The 17,521-nt window shown below is 34.4% G+C and overlaps 1 protein-coding gene across 3 annotated transcripts; it reads left to right on the top strand.

Annotated features, from left to right (window-relative positions):
* Positions 1 to 3,597: 3,597 nt before the first annotated feature.
* On the top strand, positions 3,598 to 17,010 carry LOC134840276 (cephalotocin receptor 1-like). Of its 3 annotated transcripts, none has more exons than XM_063856026.1 (5): positions 3,598 to 3,672; positions 5,769 to 6,128; positions 6,590 to 6,756; positions 7,064 to 7,387; positions 16,587 to 17,010. In XM_063856026.1, exons 2-5 carry the CDS (start codon positions 5,795 to 5,797, stop codon positions 16,740 to 16,742), a joined length of 981 nt encoding a protein of 326 aa, XP_063712096.1. In that variant the 5' UTR covers positions 3,598 to 3,672; positions 5,769 to 5,794; the 3' UTR covers positions 16,743 to 17,010. The 3 variants fall into 3 exon arrangements, with proteins under 3 accessions (XP_063712096.1, XP_063712095.1, XP_063712097.1); XM_063856025.1 differs by lacking the exon at positions 3,598 to 3,672 and adding an exon at positions 5,277 to 5,352; XM_063856027.1 differs by lacking the exon at positions 3,598 to 3,672 and adding an exon at positions 5,353 to 5,447.
* The last annotated feature ends 511 nt before the right edge of the window (positions 17,011 to 17,521 follow it).

Raw genomic sequence — 17,521 nt, 5'->3', positions numbered from 1 at the left:
AAATTTGAAACTACAGTTGGTATAATTGGCTTTTAGTGTGAGTGCTCATTTTTACAAATTTTGATTAAAGTGACTGAATAGTTATGCTCGGGTGTTTTTTTTTTCCTTCAATTCATTTCTGTCATTTCAAAACAAGCCCCATCCTCAAGTTACTTTTGGAATAAGTCCCATTTTGAGCGATATTTTCAAAAGATATTTGCACTTGCGAAAACAAGTGTCTTGTAATCAGGAATTATACTTTTTTGCCGTATTACAACTTTTCGTACAAAGTTTTAACTAGCTTTTTTTGTTTAGTCTTAATAAATTCCAGGTTCTTTTGCATTAAGCCTAAAGATAACGGTGTCGTCTTTGCAACCTAAAATCAGATGGTTGAATCCCGGTAGCGCAATGTTTTTTTAATTCATAATGTATGCAATTGAAAAGGCATTCATTTTTTATTCCGATGAAAAAATTATTTGTGGGACTTTCGTTTATCTGTTCAAATTTTGTGGACTTAGCTGCTCAATCTTGGCCTGTCTTGCACAGTAAGCTCTCTTATTGTAGTTGCAAGTGCAGGTGTTGTTCTTTTTAGTTTCTGGTGGGTCTTGAAACTTTTTGAAGTTGTTTATAAAACAAACTTTTTTTTCGGTTCAAAATTGTTTGCTACTAATTCAAAATTCAAATGTCTTTTCCTTGGCATATTTGTCTAGAACTTTTATTTGGAAAAAACATGATTCTGAAAATGCTTGGGATTGGATTTTTTCATTTTAAATTTTGTGAGATGCCATGATTTTTTTTTCAATTTTTGCTTTAAATTTTCCTGTTTATTTTTGATTTTTGCAAACTGTTTTACCGTTTTTCGAAAAAAAGCAGGTATCACTGAAAAGATCGCCTAATCCACTATGTGCCTGCATACACCCAAAATTTTGAACGTGTTTCGAACCCCTATAACTTTTATCGAAAACATGCCTCCCAAATCTGAGATTGGTGGCGTAAGTGAGGAAGGGTGCAAAACTCTCCTGCATTAGCGACCACTCACAATTTTCCTTCACAAAAATTTATCGCCATCGTAAAAGTCAAAAATTTAAAATTTTGAGCCTTTTTTTTTACTTTTCTCAAAAACTATCTCCAAAACCTAAGATTAGAGGTTCAATGGATAGAAACGGGTGTGGAAAGCTGCCTTGCATAAGCGGCTACACGAATTCTCTTTGCTCATAAATTTATGGCCCTCTGAATAGTTATGGGCCTCTGAATTTTTTGAGTTTTTTATTGTTTTTTAAAACATTTTGATTTCTTTACAAAAAATGCTCATTTGTAAAAATTAGGGTTCAAAGCAAAAATCATGTTGCGATTTATTTTTGCATCCGCAACTACGCTCAATTTCTTTGCATCCGCAAATATCTTTGCATCCGCAACTACGCCCAATTTTTTTGACACAAAAAGTTATGGCCTTCGAAAAAGTCAAAATTTTGATTTTTGATTGAATTTCTATAAACTTTTCCTACTTGTCAAGAAGTTTTTTTCTCAAATTTGAGTTTTTGGGTTCAATCGTAAGTTGCGTGAATCTACATTTTGATTCAATTTATTGATTTTTTAAATTAATTTTTTAATCGAAAAATCTATGATTCTCGGAAATGTACATTTTTTTGATTTGTTAACTTTTTTTAGTTTTCTCGATAACTACTCCCTGCCAAATCTCAGGTTAAAAGTACAATCTAGAAACTAAATTTTGGGAGTCTTCTCTGCTTAAGTGGCAACAACATTTTTATGCAGATAAAACTAGGGATTTCAATGAATCAACTTTTCAACTTTTGACCGATTTTCAGAAACTGTTTGAATTTTCTTAAAAACTTCTCTTCTAAATCTGAAAAGAAAGTTTCAATTGTGTGAACCAGTTGCAATACAACTTTCTTGTAGTTGCGGCCACTACTGATTGTTTTCTAAAAAATTTTATGACTTTGGGAAAACTCCAGTATCTCAAAATTTCTAACTCTTCTCACTTTTTACTAGCCAAACAACTAACATGTTGAGCACAGTCCAATTTTGCAAATGGCGAACTTATCCCACATCAGTATAAAAAACTCAAAAACGTCAAACACGTACCTCCAGCTTTAGCGTTGTCCTTTATCGAGACATACCAATTTTTTGGTTCATCAATGCTTAACATTTTTTTCTTCTTATATAATTTTTTATGCTCGTCTGGTATCGAAAGTGGTGCCAAGCTTCGATTCTCCTACTTGTTCAGTTCCAAACGTTTTTGCTCGAATTTGAAGCGCGTTGCAAATGCAGCGAAAAAATTGCGGCTCAGAATAGAAAAACAAATTAAATTGAGACAAGCTAATTGAGACAAATAGATTGTGTTAGTAGATTTAAAATGCTTATAAGAACTGTGGTAACATTCAAAATTTAGCACTGATATGAGCAGTTTTGTTTCCAGATTTTCAAAAGTTCGCAGCGATTTAAATTATAAAAAGATAAATTCAAAATGAGTATGAATTTTTGAAGCTAACCGGTCACATTAGGTCAATTCTTTTTAAACGCAATTCTTTTTATCGATAGAAAATTAAAACAAAAAGAAACATTTTAAATCAAACGTTCAGCAGAAACGAGTTTTGAAGAAAAAGAAGATTTTTTTTATTTTTGATCTAGATAATTAGTTTGATTTAAATAAATTTGGATCTGCAAACAACTTTAGACGGAGTAATATAGCCACCGTCTATAGGTGATATAAAAAAAAATCGTGTCAAATCGCGTTGATCATTTTCAAACTAAGTATGTAAAAGAAATGACGCTATGGGTTTTGCGTGGTTTTGATTAACTACCCAGAGCGAGAAAAGGGTCCAAATTTAGCAGCTCAAACTGTAGATTATTAAACTAAGCAACTTTTTTCAACTTTTGCGACCAGCCTTTTTTATATAAAAACAAGCCAAATTGAGAAAAGTTTTTAAAGTTCCCGGTTTTCTCTATTGCGTTCAGATATTTTAATCAGTACGGTAGATTCAATTGAACTTTCTTGCCTTGCAGTGACAAATCTAGGATTTTCTTGAGGGGGGGGGGCAGATTTTCAAAAAATTTCGAATTTTTTGTCGACCTTTTTTAGGTCGACCAAACTAATTTTCCGAGCTCTTCTAAAGCACTAAAAAGACCCTGTTTTGGTCAAAATGTCTCCGCCGCAGGCAAAATTTTGAAAAAACAGGCCGAAGAGCGTTTTTAGGCACTTTTTGGAAAATTTTGACCAAAAAAAACGCGTCGTTAGTATATATTGGCGCCGAAGTGTCCGTTACTAGAAATGGATATCTCAAAATAGTACAAAGGGGACCCTTTGGTTCGGCAGTAGGTCGAATCCCTGAAGGGGGACTTCCCCCCTTCCCTAAATCCGCCCCTGTTGCCTTGTGTAGTTGATTTTTGCTCTGGATGACATTTTGTTTTTTCCAAAGAAGTTTTTTTGATTTATATAATTTGAATTCTAAATAATTTGAGGAAAAAAAATATAACACCGGAACATACAAGTCTCCATTTTGATACTAACACACCAATTTCAATAGTTGATTTAGCTTAAGCTTGTAGTTAATTCTCCTTAATTGTCATCAGTGTTCAGCTAAATGTCAAAAAAGCGCAAAATCGAGTTTCGTTTCCTGGCAAAAAAAAACTGTTCATAGAAATGTGACACTCCACAGAACTTTCAACAATCTGGTAAGTCGAAAAATAGATTGTGTTTTAACCTTTTGCAGAGTTTTTCAGTTTTTAGTGTTTCGTGTTTCTAAGGGTTTTTATAAAATGCCAAGTTCTGCGTATAATAACAAAATGTTAACAAAACAATTACTAGGCTTTTGTTCAAAACTTAACCAAAAATTTTATGTAAAAAAACTACAGAGTTGTGTTGAAATTAACAAACAAAACGGTTAAAAAACTAAGCCTTTGAATTTATGTTTTCAAATGGGTTGAATTCAGACAAAATTTGAAAAAAATGCATTGTTAACTGAAAAACTGGGACCCAGGATTATTTTCAAGATTATGCAAAATTATGCGGTTGTGTTTGAAAAAAAATTAGATGATAACAAGATGCAGAAAACAAACGTTTTAATAATTTTCAGACATTTTTTTTTCGAAGAACTGACCTGGCAGTTTTTAAGTATTTTTGATTAGCAAAACTGAGCAAGAAAAGCGCAATTCTTGAACAAAAAATTGGGTCCAAATATGTCACCATAAGTTGGGCATTAGTATTTGTTAGCAAACATTTTAGCAAATTTCGCTATCATCGTTTTTTTTTGTTCAAATTCAACCCAATTTGAGAAAAAAGACTTTGAAATAGAGTTTAATTCGTTGACCGTATATTGAAACCTGCAATGTACTTTTGTTCTAGATGCTATTTCATTTAAACATACTCAAGTTTTCTGACAAGAACAATAGGTTTAATATTCCGATAAAATAAGGCTGATTTAAATAATTATTAAAAAGCTATCGAAACTCCTATAATTTGTCGGATGACTTCAAATATATTTGCGTTTTTGAGTTTTTGAGTTTTAGTTTTAGTTGTAAGGTATTGAAGATTTGTAATGTGAGCTTTTCATGCTATATTTTATGGCAAAGCAAGTAACACTTTAGACAATCTTGCTCATAAAACAAAAAAATTTCAAATGTTTTTCTAGGTTGAAGATTTTCTTCTGATCAACTTAGAGCAAAGAGTATAAAAAATTGTTTTTTTTCTATCGCTTTCCCTCTCAGTTTGTGTGTGTGTTTGTTAAGTACCTGTACACGTGCCTGAGTGTGTCCCTAACTTCCTCCAAATTTCTCTCGCTCCCCTTTCTCTCTCGCTATCGCTCTTTTTCTTTTTCTTTTTTCTTTATTTCTCTCTATTTCTCTTCCTCGACTGCTATACCATTAAGTTTAGAGCCAAAATATGAGTATAATTATTTTAATTACGCTGTTTTTTTTATTCATATTATTTAAATTAAACCCCCAGATGCAAGAAACGGTGTCTATGAAGAATTAATCTTTTTTATAATCAAACTTATCATTGAGAAATTTTTCGTGATTATTTTTCGAAATGCTGAATTGTTTTGATATCATCTGAACTACTTGAACAAAAACCGGTTTATCTTTAAGAATTATTTTAGGCTCAATTTTAATAAAGTTTCCCAATCTAGACTCCGCCCTTGGTTTGTTCAGCAACCAGCTCTTTTTTTGAAAAAACTAGGGAAAACAAAATATAGCTCTAGCGTTTTATCTTGTTCTGTTCGTTCACTTTGATTTTGATTATAGACTAATTAAAAACCTTTTTTTTCTAACGTAAGGAGCAGATGAGTGAGCTCCTGAAAATCTTTGATTTATCAGCTTCAGTCAAGCTTTTGATTAAAATCTTCATCTTTCTTGGTATCACCAGTTGCTAAATTTTGTTCAATTTTATGAAAATATTTTATTATATTAAGTCTGTTTGATCTTTGACAAAGAAAGTTCTCACCATTTTGGTATTAAATACGTAGCATGATTAGCTAGAATACTATTTTATCAATAACTTTTACTCGTCATCGGCATCAAAGTATTTAGTTTCATATCAAATTTTTTGTTTATATTTTGTTCTAAGAATAATACTCATCTAGTATATCACCACTTCGAGATTCTATCCTTCCTAATTAGCTAGAACTTTATCAAAAAGAACAGTCTTTTGTGAAAAACCGCGATTGCAGTTTGTAAAATTGTTGACATTTATTTGGGTTGAAAGGTTTTTTGCTTTAAAGATATTTTGAAGCTTTGTAGATGACACCTCTGTTTTAAAAAATATTTTTTAGCTCAGCATAGATCCATCATTAGAGTAATGGAAGCCATTTTCAACACTACAACCGATTCTGTCGCAACTGAAGGGGAAAACGCATACGAGACATACATTCGTATTTTCCAATCTCTTCTCGCGGGGACAGCGATACTCGGGCTGATTGGAAACGTCTTCGCGTATTTGACTGCATCCAATTTTGCCCAGAAATCGTCTGGACAAAACTTTATAAAGTGTCTGGCAGTGGGCGATACACTTGCAGGATTTCAGGACGGAATCCTTGAATCGCTGTTCCCAATGCTCGGACTGGATTTGTTCGTGCATCACACTTTGTTGTGTCGATATATGGGCTGGTTTACATACTTCTCAACTGTTGCATGTTAGTATTTTCAGGCCTTAGTTTCTGGTCCAGATTTTTTTGTTTCTTTTTTAATTTGAAAAAAGAATATAGTTCTTTAAAAACCGTTTCTATAACAAAATTTGATTTACCATTCACAATTTTGCTTTCTTTAAACAGGTGTTGAATTAGGCATTCTTTAAACAGGTGTTGAATTAGGCAATTGTATAAGGTTATATCATGGTCAAAAAAAGGTGGTGACATTCATAATTTTTTGAATCTAACACATAACCATTTGTCAAAAAATTTAGTAGCTGCGAAACCAATATTCGAATGTTCACGTAAATCAAGTTTGTTCTCTTAAACATGTTCCGGTGAACTTTTTGCAATATCATCCATAAGCAAAATTTGAGGTCGGACTCAAAACCAGGTGCGGACCTAACATATGATCCGCACCTCAGGGGGATCGGGTGGTGTCCAAATTTTCAAAACACTGTTTCTAGCGGCCTATGTGCTCGTTGCAACGGCAGTAGACCGTCTGATCGCAGTTTGGAAGCCAATCTACTACAGCCAGAACTCAACTCCAGTCAGAGCAACTGTGACCTCCCTCTTAGTATGGCTCTTGTGGGCACTGATATGTCTGCCCGTTTTCTTCACGTTTGACGTTCAGGTGAGAATCATGCCTGAAAAAAAACGATGTAAGCTCAGGAACTTTTCAAAAAGGTGTGACTTTTTGAAAGCTGTTTTGCGTTCCACTATGATTAGAGATTTCTAATTGTTTTCAAATTGGAATTGAATTTTGAAGATGAAATCTTAAAATTTCTAAAATTTTTTTTCTAACAGACGTAAGAGTTCAATAGAGAGTAAAACTCTCATCTAGATTTTAGAAAGTGTAAAAATATACTAGAGGAATTAAGTGGTTAAAAATCGATACTCGATTTTTTTTCAAACCAATCAATTTTTTGATGCATGATTAGGGCGATGACTTCTGCTTCATCGTCGTTGACAATCCCTGGTCGATTCTAACTGCAGAGCAGCTGCAAACCTATAACGACTTCATCGCGATGTCCAGTGCAACAGTTCCGGGAATCGCACTTATAGTAGTCAACATTCTCACCCTCTACAAACTGAAGAAAAATACTGCAAGTGTCTCCAGAAACGACAGAGAAGTGACTATATGTCTAATTGTGGTGTCGGTTTCTTTCTTGATCTGTGTTTTGGCCACTGGCATCATGGTCAAGCACGGTGTCGATATCCGGGATTCGAACCCTGACCTGGCGTATATGATCAATTACACAAGGGTAAATTTTAGTTGTTTTAATGAATACAACTGGATTACTAACTTCTTCAAGTTTGAAAATTTAGCAACAATTTCAACTAGGGGGAAATATTAGGATATATGGTAGGTATGCAATTTCTACTTTTTGTTTTTGTAAGTTTTTGTGTGGTTAAAAATTTTTATCAGATAGTTTATTCAGGTTTGTAGTAATTTTGTTTGGAAGATTTCGAATTTTGTGTAATTACTAATGTTGTGGGTAGGAGCAAGGCAAAAATTTTTTATTAAGATTTTATTGAGATTGATGTGATGTTAAAGATGATTTAGGGGGTTATTCTCATGAGCGAAATACCGAATGGGCGAAGGACTCATGGGCGAAAGACCGAAAACAAAAACAATCGAAAGTCAATTATTATCCCAGCAATAGTTTTTTTGACAGATCTCGCATCGTGAGACAAATCGTTCTACGCGCATATCAGGCCACCAAACATACATTCTCAGAGTCGCTACTGCTGCTTGTCTACCTGGATGCGTCTTGTGGGCAGCGTCCATAACTTGTCTTCTGGTGCTCGGCAACATGAAAGAACAACACCTCGGTAGATGATGCCTTCTCGTGTTTTCATTGTTTTGGCTTGCTTCTGAAAAGTGATTCAGTTTTTGAGCATTGTCTCCAATCACCGTTTAGCATGCGTTTGGAGAGGTTTTCAAAAAATTGATTCAATTGAGATCGTTTTCGATGAAATTCAGCTTAGTTGACTGCGTGTCTGCAAAGAAGATGTCTTTCTGAAGGAAACAGATGTTCTCTTCTTCTGTGTCTCGTCGTCAAAATGTAGTCTGCTCAAAGCATTGGCATATGGAATCTGCCCTCCTGATACATACTTCAACTTGAAGTTGAGTCCCATGAGCGCAATAGTTCATCTGGTTTGTCTAGCTGCCGCTGTTTTTGGTATCCCATCTTCTGGCAAAATTATTTACTGCAGTGGTCTGCGATTGGTGCGGAGTTCCAGGGAGCAAGTTTGCGCCCATCAAAGAAATATTTCAGTCTTGCCACCAAAAAGACGACTGCCAAAACTTCTCAATTTACGTTCGAGTAGTTGCGCTCAGCTCATAATAGCTTTCCTGCAACATAGATCACTGGATCTCCTTATTGTGCAAGAAACCCGCCTACGCGTGCAAACCACCCGACTGGTTTTGAGCAAAGCTCTTAGTTGTTACTCTGAAAGAACATTTGTTGTCTTTGTCTGTTCATTCGAAGTCTTGACCACGCAATTCTTTTAATGGGAGCATCTTGGTCGCAAACTTCGGAATTATTCCTTCAGAAATTTGCCAGCCCGCAAAAGTGGTAGTGATTGAAAAGTTTTGTGGACTGCGGGTATCTTGTTACTCCTCCGAGTCTTCTCAGCAAGTCTATCATTAAGCTTGATTCTAATCAACTGAAACTGTATAGTCTAAAAACAAAACATTTTTGAGTGAATTCGAGTAGAATCAGTCTCCTTGATGACGAATTTTTTCTCTGAGTGATTCATTGTCTGCCGTTATACGCTTTTTATAGTGCTCGCATGATGTACCGTAGACGCACAGGTCGCATTGCAAAAAGATCAGCCCTATTGACTCTGAGAATGTATGTTTGGTGGCCTGATATGCGCGTAGAACGATTTGTCTCACGATGCGAGATCTGTCAAAAAAACTATTGCTGGGAAACAGTTTCTAAGTGGCCAGAAGTACGTGCATGGAAAAAACTTCGAAGCAGTTTTGAAAGATTGAGGAAGAGTTCTCCAACCTTTGAGATAGTCGACACAGCTTGAACCTGTTGGGTCTTAACTGAGCCCACTTAATTCACTTCATCATCAAGTTCGATTTGCTCGTAAACCTTTAAGGGGCAAATTTTCTAAACATTTTTCTGAAGCCCATGTATCAATTGATAGGGTGGTAAGAGGTTAGGTCCATGGATTCCGCATTCTTTTTTCGATCTCACCCTTGCTAGGGGAAGCCTTGACTCGGTTTGACCATTCCATGTCAGGTCACTTATTGCTTTATTACTTTAGAACAAATTTTGTGTCCAACGTATGCTTTTAGAGCTCGAGCAGTTCCATCTAGAGTAGGTGCTCGAAGGTTCTTTAAGATGCTCGACAATGGCATTTTTGTACCAGCACCTGTGTTCAATTGCATTTTCTTCGAAATGCCAACAAGGGCGACACTTTACCTTACGGCGGCCATGCCGATGAAACTTGATGCAAAAAACTTCTTATTTAAGTGCCGTTATTTGAGTTTTCTAATCTCCCTCTGAGAACTAATCCCCAACAACATAATGGTTTATTCATTTAAGAAATCTACTTTTACGGGTGTTGATGTTGCTGATTTTACTTCGACAATTTGTTGCAAAGTGTTCTATCTTACCGCATGAGTTACAATTCTTATCCGTTAAAAAACACGAGCCATCTCTGTGTTGTTTTCCCATGCAGTTTGGGTTTCCGAAAATTTTCCTTGTAACCTTTATTATTGTATCCTGTTTTCTAAAGAATGACATAGAATTGTATGCAACTTTTTCTAGATTATAGACTTTAGATGTCAAAGCAAAATGCTGGGCTTGATCGCTAAACTGTAAGAAAGTTTGCTTATCAGTTAAATTTATGCCAGTTTTTACTCTATTTGCCTCAAGCAACTTGAGTTTAGACTCTGCTCTTCTTAGTCCCGAGATATCATTGCTGTTCGTATCATTTCGCCACTATCACGGAGTCTCTCTTGTAGTAGATGTTAAAGCTGAAGAGAGGGATGGGGTGATGGGAGACCCTAACATTTTGAGATAGGAAATAGAACATCAGGTCTCTCAGCTATGTATTAATATTGGGTATAGAGTCTACAATGTAAGAGGGTAGGATTGGTAAGGTTTCATGGTTTGTGTAATGGTAAGAGAATTGTAAGTAAAAGCATGTTTTTTTTTGGTTTTTCTCTAGTTTTTTTTGGAAAAAACCTTGGGTCTTGTTATCTAATTGAAAAAATTTTTTTGGTGTAATTCGTGTAGATTGCGGAATGACGGTCTTGTACTTAGTTTTCTGGTTTATGGTAAATAGTAAGAGGCAATGGTAAAGGTTTTTTGGTAGGAATTGAAAATTTTTCTAAAAATCTTGATAACGCGGTATGATTTGATATGAATTGGTCTATTTAATCTTTTATTGGATCATCTTACTCTTTAAAACAGTGCTATATCTACTTGCAGGCTGAAACTAAACGAAACTTCAAAAAAAAAGTTTTTTTGAGAAAAAAATTAGATCACACAAAAAGTGTACAAATTGCTGCATTGTAAAGTAAATGTACTGCAATAATTCAGACTTACAAATAAGAAACCACACTTTCACATAAAATTAAATTCAAAACATGCAAATCATGAGTTTTATTCAAGTTTCTCTGGTAGAATTTCAAAAAAAGAACTGCTGAATAAATTGCATAGAATCAGTGTTTTGTAGTTTTCTTGGAACCATCCGACAATACTTTTTGTTAGAAAGTATTCAGTCAAGTGCTTTTTCTTCAACCCAAAAGCTGTAGTTGATTAGACATTTATCAAAAAAAATTCATCAAGTAAATGTAAATGTTTCAATGTGTCATTATACGCCAACAGGGTTGTACAGCAGATTAGAGTTTGACACCGATATGCAGAACCTTAAGGATAGACATAACCAATCTCGCTTTTTGAGATTATGGTCATGTCTTTCTAAAAAAACAAAAACCAGAAAGCACAATTGAATGCTTTTCTTCTCTCAAAAACATAAAAAAATTGACTGTTTCAATGTGGACGGTTATTGTGATCTTTCTAAAACAGTGTACGAAGCAATGGAATTTTTCTAGCATATCTGTTCCAGTCAAGAAGCTCGCCCTTTTAACCAGATCAAGATATTGAACGAGGTAATAAAAGAGAGTGATAGATTATATGAGACGGGAATACATAAAAGAGAAAAGATACAAAGTCGAAGAAATGTGGGAGTTTGAGTTGTGGGAAAACTTCAAAACCGATGACAAGATCAAAAATCATATCAGAACCCATTTTGCGTAGAAAATATCTCTTCTTTCTACAGACTTTCTTCTAGAAAAAATCCAATACGGATCCCTTTTTGGCTACGTTCAGTGTGGTTTAGTTGTTCCAGACGAATCAAAACCAAAACTTGCAAACTTTCCTCCAACTTTCAAAACCACTGAAGTTGGGAGAAACGATTTTGGAGACTGCATGAAAATTTATGCAACTTTGAACGAAGTTAAAACGTCCTCAGAGAGTGTTGACGTGTAGTTTAAAGCTAGAAAAAGGAACAAGTGAGACTCCTCTGATAGATTTTTTTTTGAATTTTGGCATGCAGTGCACCAAAATTAACCGTTTTGTTCAGTATACTCCTAGAAAAAAAACTTCGTTCAATCAGTGGTTGATGCTAGAAGAGAAGGAGCCAAAAACCCTCTATCAATAGTTGTAGAAGAAACAATGAAACTTTTAGGCGATTCCACTTATGGATATCAGATAATGGATAGATCCAAGCATACAATCACGATATATCTGATCGGGCAATCAAGTAACCCTTATTCAAAAGACTGAGTACAGTTGATAAATACTTATTTTGAGGTGGAATTTTTGAAATCAACTATTGAACACAGAAAATCCATCATTGTTGTATTTTTCATACTGCAATATGCAAAACTGAGAATGTTGGAGCTGAATTACAACTCCATGACTAGTTCTGTGATGTAAATAAATTTGAACAATTGGAGATAGACAGACACTTTTCATTTACGACTTGCTGAAGAAAATCTATACGACTGTATCCAACCAGTCAAAAGAGCCATTTGTGAAAAATAAGGGAAAATGACTGCAGAGACTCTTCCAAGGCAAATGCAAACACTAACTTTTTCGCTGGAACGTGTCCCATTACCCATCAAAAGCATGACAAACGGGAGCCGGGATTTTTCAAAGAGGTTTTTATATGTACAGAAATTCTAAGACTTGTAGCAAAACTTATTGCTGTTATGACAACAAGTCCGATAAGTTCAAAATTACCAGCAAAGGATTAAACTAACGGGTTCTAGAAGATTCTGGAGACAGTTCCTGGCAAAGTGCAGGAGATTAGTTGGAGCAATCAACCTCATATCTACAAACAGAGGATTCAAAACTGTAAATCATATGGTTGCTACAAATGAGCAGACAAAAAAAGGACTTATTTCAAGATGATAGAATAAATACAGAACCATTAAATTTATAAGAACTGATGCAATGTAAAAAAAAACTATAAAAGATGCCATGAATAAAACTCATGCACAATGCAGTATTCTGTTGGTTTTTTAATATAAAAATGCGGTAAACTTAAAATACGACGCAGTGATTTAAATATTTTCTTTGAATTTTATCTTTTTTTTCTCAAAAACTTAATTATTTAAAGTTTCAATAAGTTTAAGCATTGTTTCAGGTAGATGAAGCACTGTTTCCAAAAATGAAAATGAATTAAAAAAAATAGTTAATAGGTCAAATTATATCAAATTTGACCGTTTTTTGAAGATTTTTAGAAAAACTTCCAGTTTTATTGATAAGAAAATCTCAGTTTATTGATAAGAAAATATAAGAAAAACTCCTACCACTGACTTACTATGAACCACAAAAACTAATTAAAAGGCCATCAAACCACAATCTAAACGTATGACACCAATTAGATAACACGGCCTAAGCTTTTATTCAAAAAACTAGAGAATAACAAAAAAAAAACATCCTTTTGCTTACAATTCTCTTAGCTTTACATAAACCATGAAACCTTGCCAATCCTATTACCTATCCTAATACATTGTCAACTCTATACCCATTGTTAATACATAGCTGGAAGACCTGATGTTCTATTCCCCATCTTAAAACATGGAAGTCTCCCAGCATACCCACCCCCCCCCCCCCCGCCCCACTTCATCTCCAACATCTACTGCTCTCCCTACAAATCGTCGTCAGACTCACCTTGAGTCTGACGTGTTGATAGGAAATTGGTTCATTCAGCAACGACCACATGTTTTCTTGGTCTGAAATAGTTTCGTACTACAGTGTAGATCTCATTGAACATAATCTAGCTGAGATTATTCGGCGAAACTAAACTCCTCGTCATCATGATTGCATGCACTCCACATTGGCTGAGGATGAGATTGGTCCTTTGAAGGTCCGCGGAGTTGGCTCCTCTGTAGCCTTGTTTTTATTTCACTAGGCTCTCCCAAACAAAGAAGTCAGCCGAACGATTGGCTCTTCAGTTATCGAAAAATTTATTTAATTGTTCAGGTTAATCTTTTCAAACTTCCAATCCAAACATGACTAATGTGGATCGGTTCAAGGCAGGACATTTGTAAGGAAAATTGTTTTGAGATCGACGAAGGAGACAATTTACTTATAATTTAGGTATCAATTATAAATTTTATCAGTGGGAAAAAAATAACATAAAAACAAGATGACTCAGTAAGGATAAAAATACCTTTTCGTTCGCTCGTTCCAATTTTTTAACCAAAACACCTTCGACATATCTAGCAACGCCTTTCTCTATAAATAGGATTTATTAACATCATGATAATTTGCCATAGTTGACACCTTGTGACAGTTGGTTAAACTCAATTGATAAAAAAGAGACAGCAATAAAAATACAATCAATTCTGAATAATTTATTACGCTTCAGCAGATGACGTAAATTTGTTCTCTTGAAATTCCATCCTAAGTCTTAACTTCGAAGGTTTCTCAAATTGTCTCCTTAACTAGCCATGATTTGGTACCCATTCAAATATAAAAAATCAGATTTCGCAAAAGTAAAAGCAATCCTGGGCAAATGACTACTTTTTGAAAGTTTTGAGCAACTGGGTGTACTTTAAAGACAAAAACCTTAAATGAAAATTGTTTGAGCTCAGAATTCAATTTTGGACCAAAACTGCGATTAAAACTTTTTGGGGCGTTTGAAAAATTTTAACAACGAAACTTTTATGTGTCCAGTTTTGAATTGCATGATTAATGATTTCTGTGTATGAAGGTTCATTCGGGTGAAAGTTTTTGATGTGATTTTTTGATACTATTAAAAATCTCGTTCACCAATTTATCTTAAGCTTTAAAAAAAATTTGTTATGTTAATAAAATTGCATTTCTTTTGTTTTGAATGCAAATGCACGATTTATGCTAATATATGACGGCAATTAGATGACCCGGGTTGACCAAAAATGCTAGTCATACCAATTTTATATACGGAAAAAAGCTAGTCATACCTTTTTCCTGCAATTCCACAAGTACAAAAACAATGGCAGGAAAGGTATATGATTAGTGCTTTTTTTGTATATGGAAGTTGTATGAATAGCATTTTTCCATAAAATAATAAAAAAAGATTTTTACATCTAAACTTTTAAAATCTTTTAGTGGTATTCGTAACCGAACACAAGTGACAAAAACCTTGGTTACTCAAAGTAGATTATGCAAAGATTTGAACGTCTCCCATTAAAAATGCTTTGGAAACAGCCTGAAATGTCCTAATTCTGTCTTACCCAAACATTATAACGAAAGTGACAAATTTTTAGATTTTGACAAACTTTTTCAACGATGATTACTCTTAAAATTTGATTTTTTAATTATCAGACATCGATCGAGGCATGGTATACATAGACATGCCAGACGAAAAAAGGGTTTTAGTGTTTTTGAAAAAAAAAGTTAATCAGCGAAAAGGAAAAAATTCCAATATTGGTGTATCCAGGACTAACAGGACTACGTTATGCAAACAAAAAATAAAATTTGGCATGCAAAATTTTTTTGAAAAATGAGTGTTTGTTCGAGTACTACAAAATTCGATTTGCGGTTAAAAAAAATTTTGAGTAGATTTTAAATTACTTGGAAAATGTTTTGTTGTCACAATCAAAAAAAAATGCTAGTCCTACAATTTCCATATATGGAAATTGTTTGATTAGCATTATTTTTTGACAGAAAAAATTTTTGTCTCTTTTTTAGTACGATACACCGAATTTTATTCCAAAACAAGAAAAAAGTTCTTCAAAATTTTGATGGCACCGTTTTTGCAAAATGTATGAAATTTGGTTGATATATTACAATAGGTGGTAATTACGTGGATCGCTTTTTTTATACTTCGCAGTATTTAAAATTTATTTCAAAAGCCAAATTTTTGGCAAAAGAAGTGTAAAATTTGAGTTTTTGAATAACATTTTATCTGGCAGAGTATTATATTTACAAAAACTATCTTAGCAGCATGTATAATAAATGAAATGACTATATTATGCCTTATAGTTGTGAAATTTAATTCATGCACTATACTAAAAATTACCACCTATTTAAGATCATTTATCCACGAGGGATAGGACCAACATACGAGCTGTACAGCTCATCACGGCGAACCGCTGTTGTGCCCCTGCTTAAGAACTACATGCAATTTTTTTGGTTATTTTTCTGGGCTGGGTAATGTTGCCTTACCCTCAAGCAACGAGCACGGATCATGGTGGGCCTCGAACATCCGACCTTTCGGTTGAGAGGCGGAGACGTTAACCACTTCACCACTGCTCCCCCCGATTGTAAAATTTGACCGAAGTTTGTATGATTAAGGTTTTTCCATAGACTTAGTTTATGAAATTGTATGATCAGCATTTTTGGTGTATGAGGGTCAACCCGCGAAAATTATAGATCAAACTTATTTTCATAAATTTGAAAAAGAATATTTTTGAATCTTGTTAAGGACAACACCAACAATAACCAGAGTACGAGACGCACAGAACTTCCGAAAACCGTTATTATTGCAAGAAAGTAAACGCCTTAGGTTTCAAAATGACAGATGATTTCGTCTAAGCTTATTAGCAATACACTCAAAATAGTAATAGGGATGAATTCGCACAAAATCATCTGATCAGAGTCATTTTTCAAAATAAATTGTAAGGAGAAAAAGGATAAGTTTAGACCAAACACATTGTCTTTCTTAATACGATATTTTTTGGCTGAGAGAATTGCGGTCCCAGCAGCTTTGCTACTTGTACAGAAATCAGTCATCTTTGCTTATATGATCGTGTGCCACACGGGAAGGCACTACGACGAAACCATTTGTGGTACCTGATTTTGCGAGCAAAAAAATTGCAAAATTAACAACCGAAAGCAGAGTATTCTTTTGTTCATGGTGGGAACAATAAGCGCGATGAACGAGAGTTGTTGTACAAGCAAGATCGAGCTTCAAATTGTAACGCCTTTCCATTTTCAGAAGATACCTGTTGTGATCAACAATTCGATGAATTTCTACGCATACTTCGCGGCAAGCGCATACTTCAGGTCAGTTTTCTACCAGACAGTTGGCTTGAAGAGGTCATCAGGAGGCCAAAATGGTACACGAGGCAGGACCGAGAATTCAAAAACGTAAACAACATGCTGTAGAGAATGCTGCACTACCCCTCAAATGTTCTGCACTTAACTTGAACATTGAAGAATGATACGTTTTTGATTCAATTTCTCGTAAATTGGTGCAAAATAAGATCTTGGCAAATTTAGATATTGATGCAAAAACGAATTTCAAAAAATCTTCAAACAATATCTAAATATAAAAAAGCGTATAACTAGCAAGTAGTGCGGAGAGTTCCGGTCAAAATTGTTTCTGCAGAAAATATACTTTAAAAAAAGATTTGACCTTCTTTTATCTTTAGTGAGGGTAAGCGGGCGGGGTGCAGGGAAGAGAAGAGCTGAGGTTACAATTAGCGAACTAGTGAACAAAGAATTTAGTTGAAGTTTAAAAATAACAATTTGAGTTCAGCCTATTTACAATCATAAATTAAGTACGCAGAAGAAGAATTCAGTTCAATTCTACGCTCTCAGCTGGTCTGAAAATCAAACAAGAATGCTCGTATCAGGGCGAGGCCCTGAATATTCCGACAGCTTTTTAAGGTCTATGGACAGTAATAACATGAAAAGTTTAATATAAAAAAATAAAATAACATGAAAAATTAAATAAAAAAAAATAAAAAAACTTTTTTAAAAAAAAGTTTTTTTTTTTGCAAAAATCATCCCCCCACCGGCCATATAAAGTACAAAGTGGTAGATTTTGTTCCTAGTATTAGATTGGTTGTGGTAAATAACTTCCTTCAACCAATTTGAAACTATTTCTAAGACGGATTAAATCTCCGCTTACGCGTTAATACCGCGAAA

The sequence above is a fragment of the Symsagittifera roscoffensis genome, chromosome 2 (genome assembly GCF_963678635.1).
Source record: "Symsagittifera roscoffensis chromosome 2, txSymRosc1.1, whole genome shotgun sequence".
NCBI classification, from domain to species: Eukaryota; Metazoa; Xenacoelomorpha; order Acoela; family Convolutidae; genus Symsagittifera; species Symsagittifera roscoffensis.
Note: the sequence above shows the minus strand (reverse complement) of the source record. Positions and strands in the feature narration are given on the sequence as shown.

Excerpts from the sequence above, each read along its gene's own strand:
- LOC134840276 (XM_063856025.1), top strand. The coding sequence starts at position 5,280 with ATGAGTGAGCTCCTGAAAATCTTTGATTTATCAGCTTCAGTCAAGCTT. Across the intron at positions 6,129-6,589 it reads ATACTTCTCAACTGTTGCAT|CGGCCTATGTGCTCGTTGCA; the intron begins GTTAGTATTTTC and ends CACTGTTTCTAG. Across the intron at positions 7,388-16,586 it reads ATATGATCAATTACACAAGG|AAGATACCTGTTGTGATCAA; the intron begins GTAAATTTTAGT and ends TTCCATTTTCAG.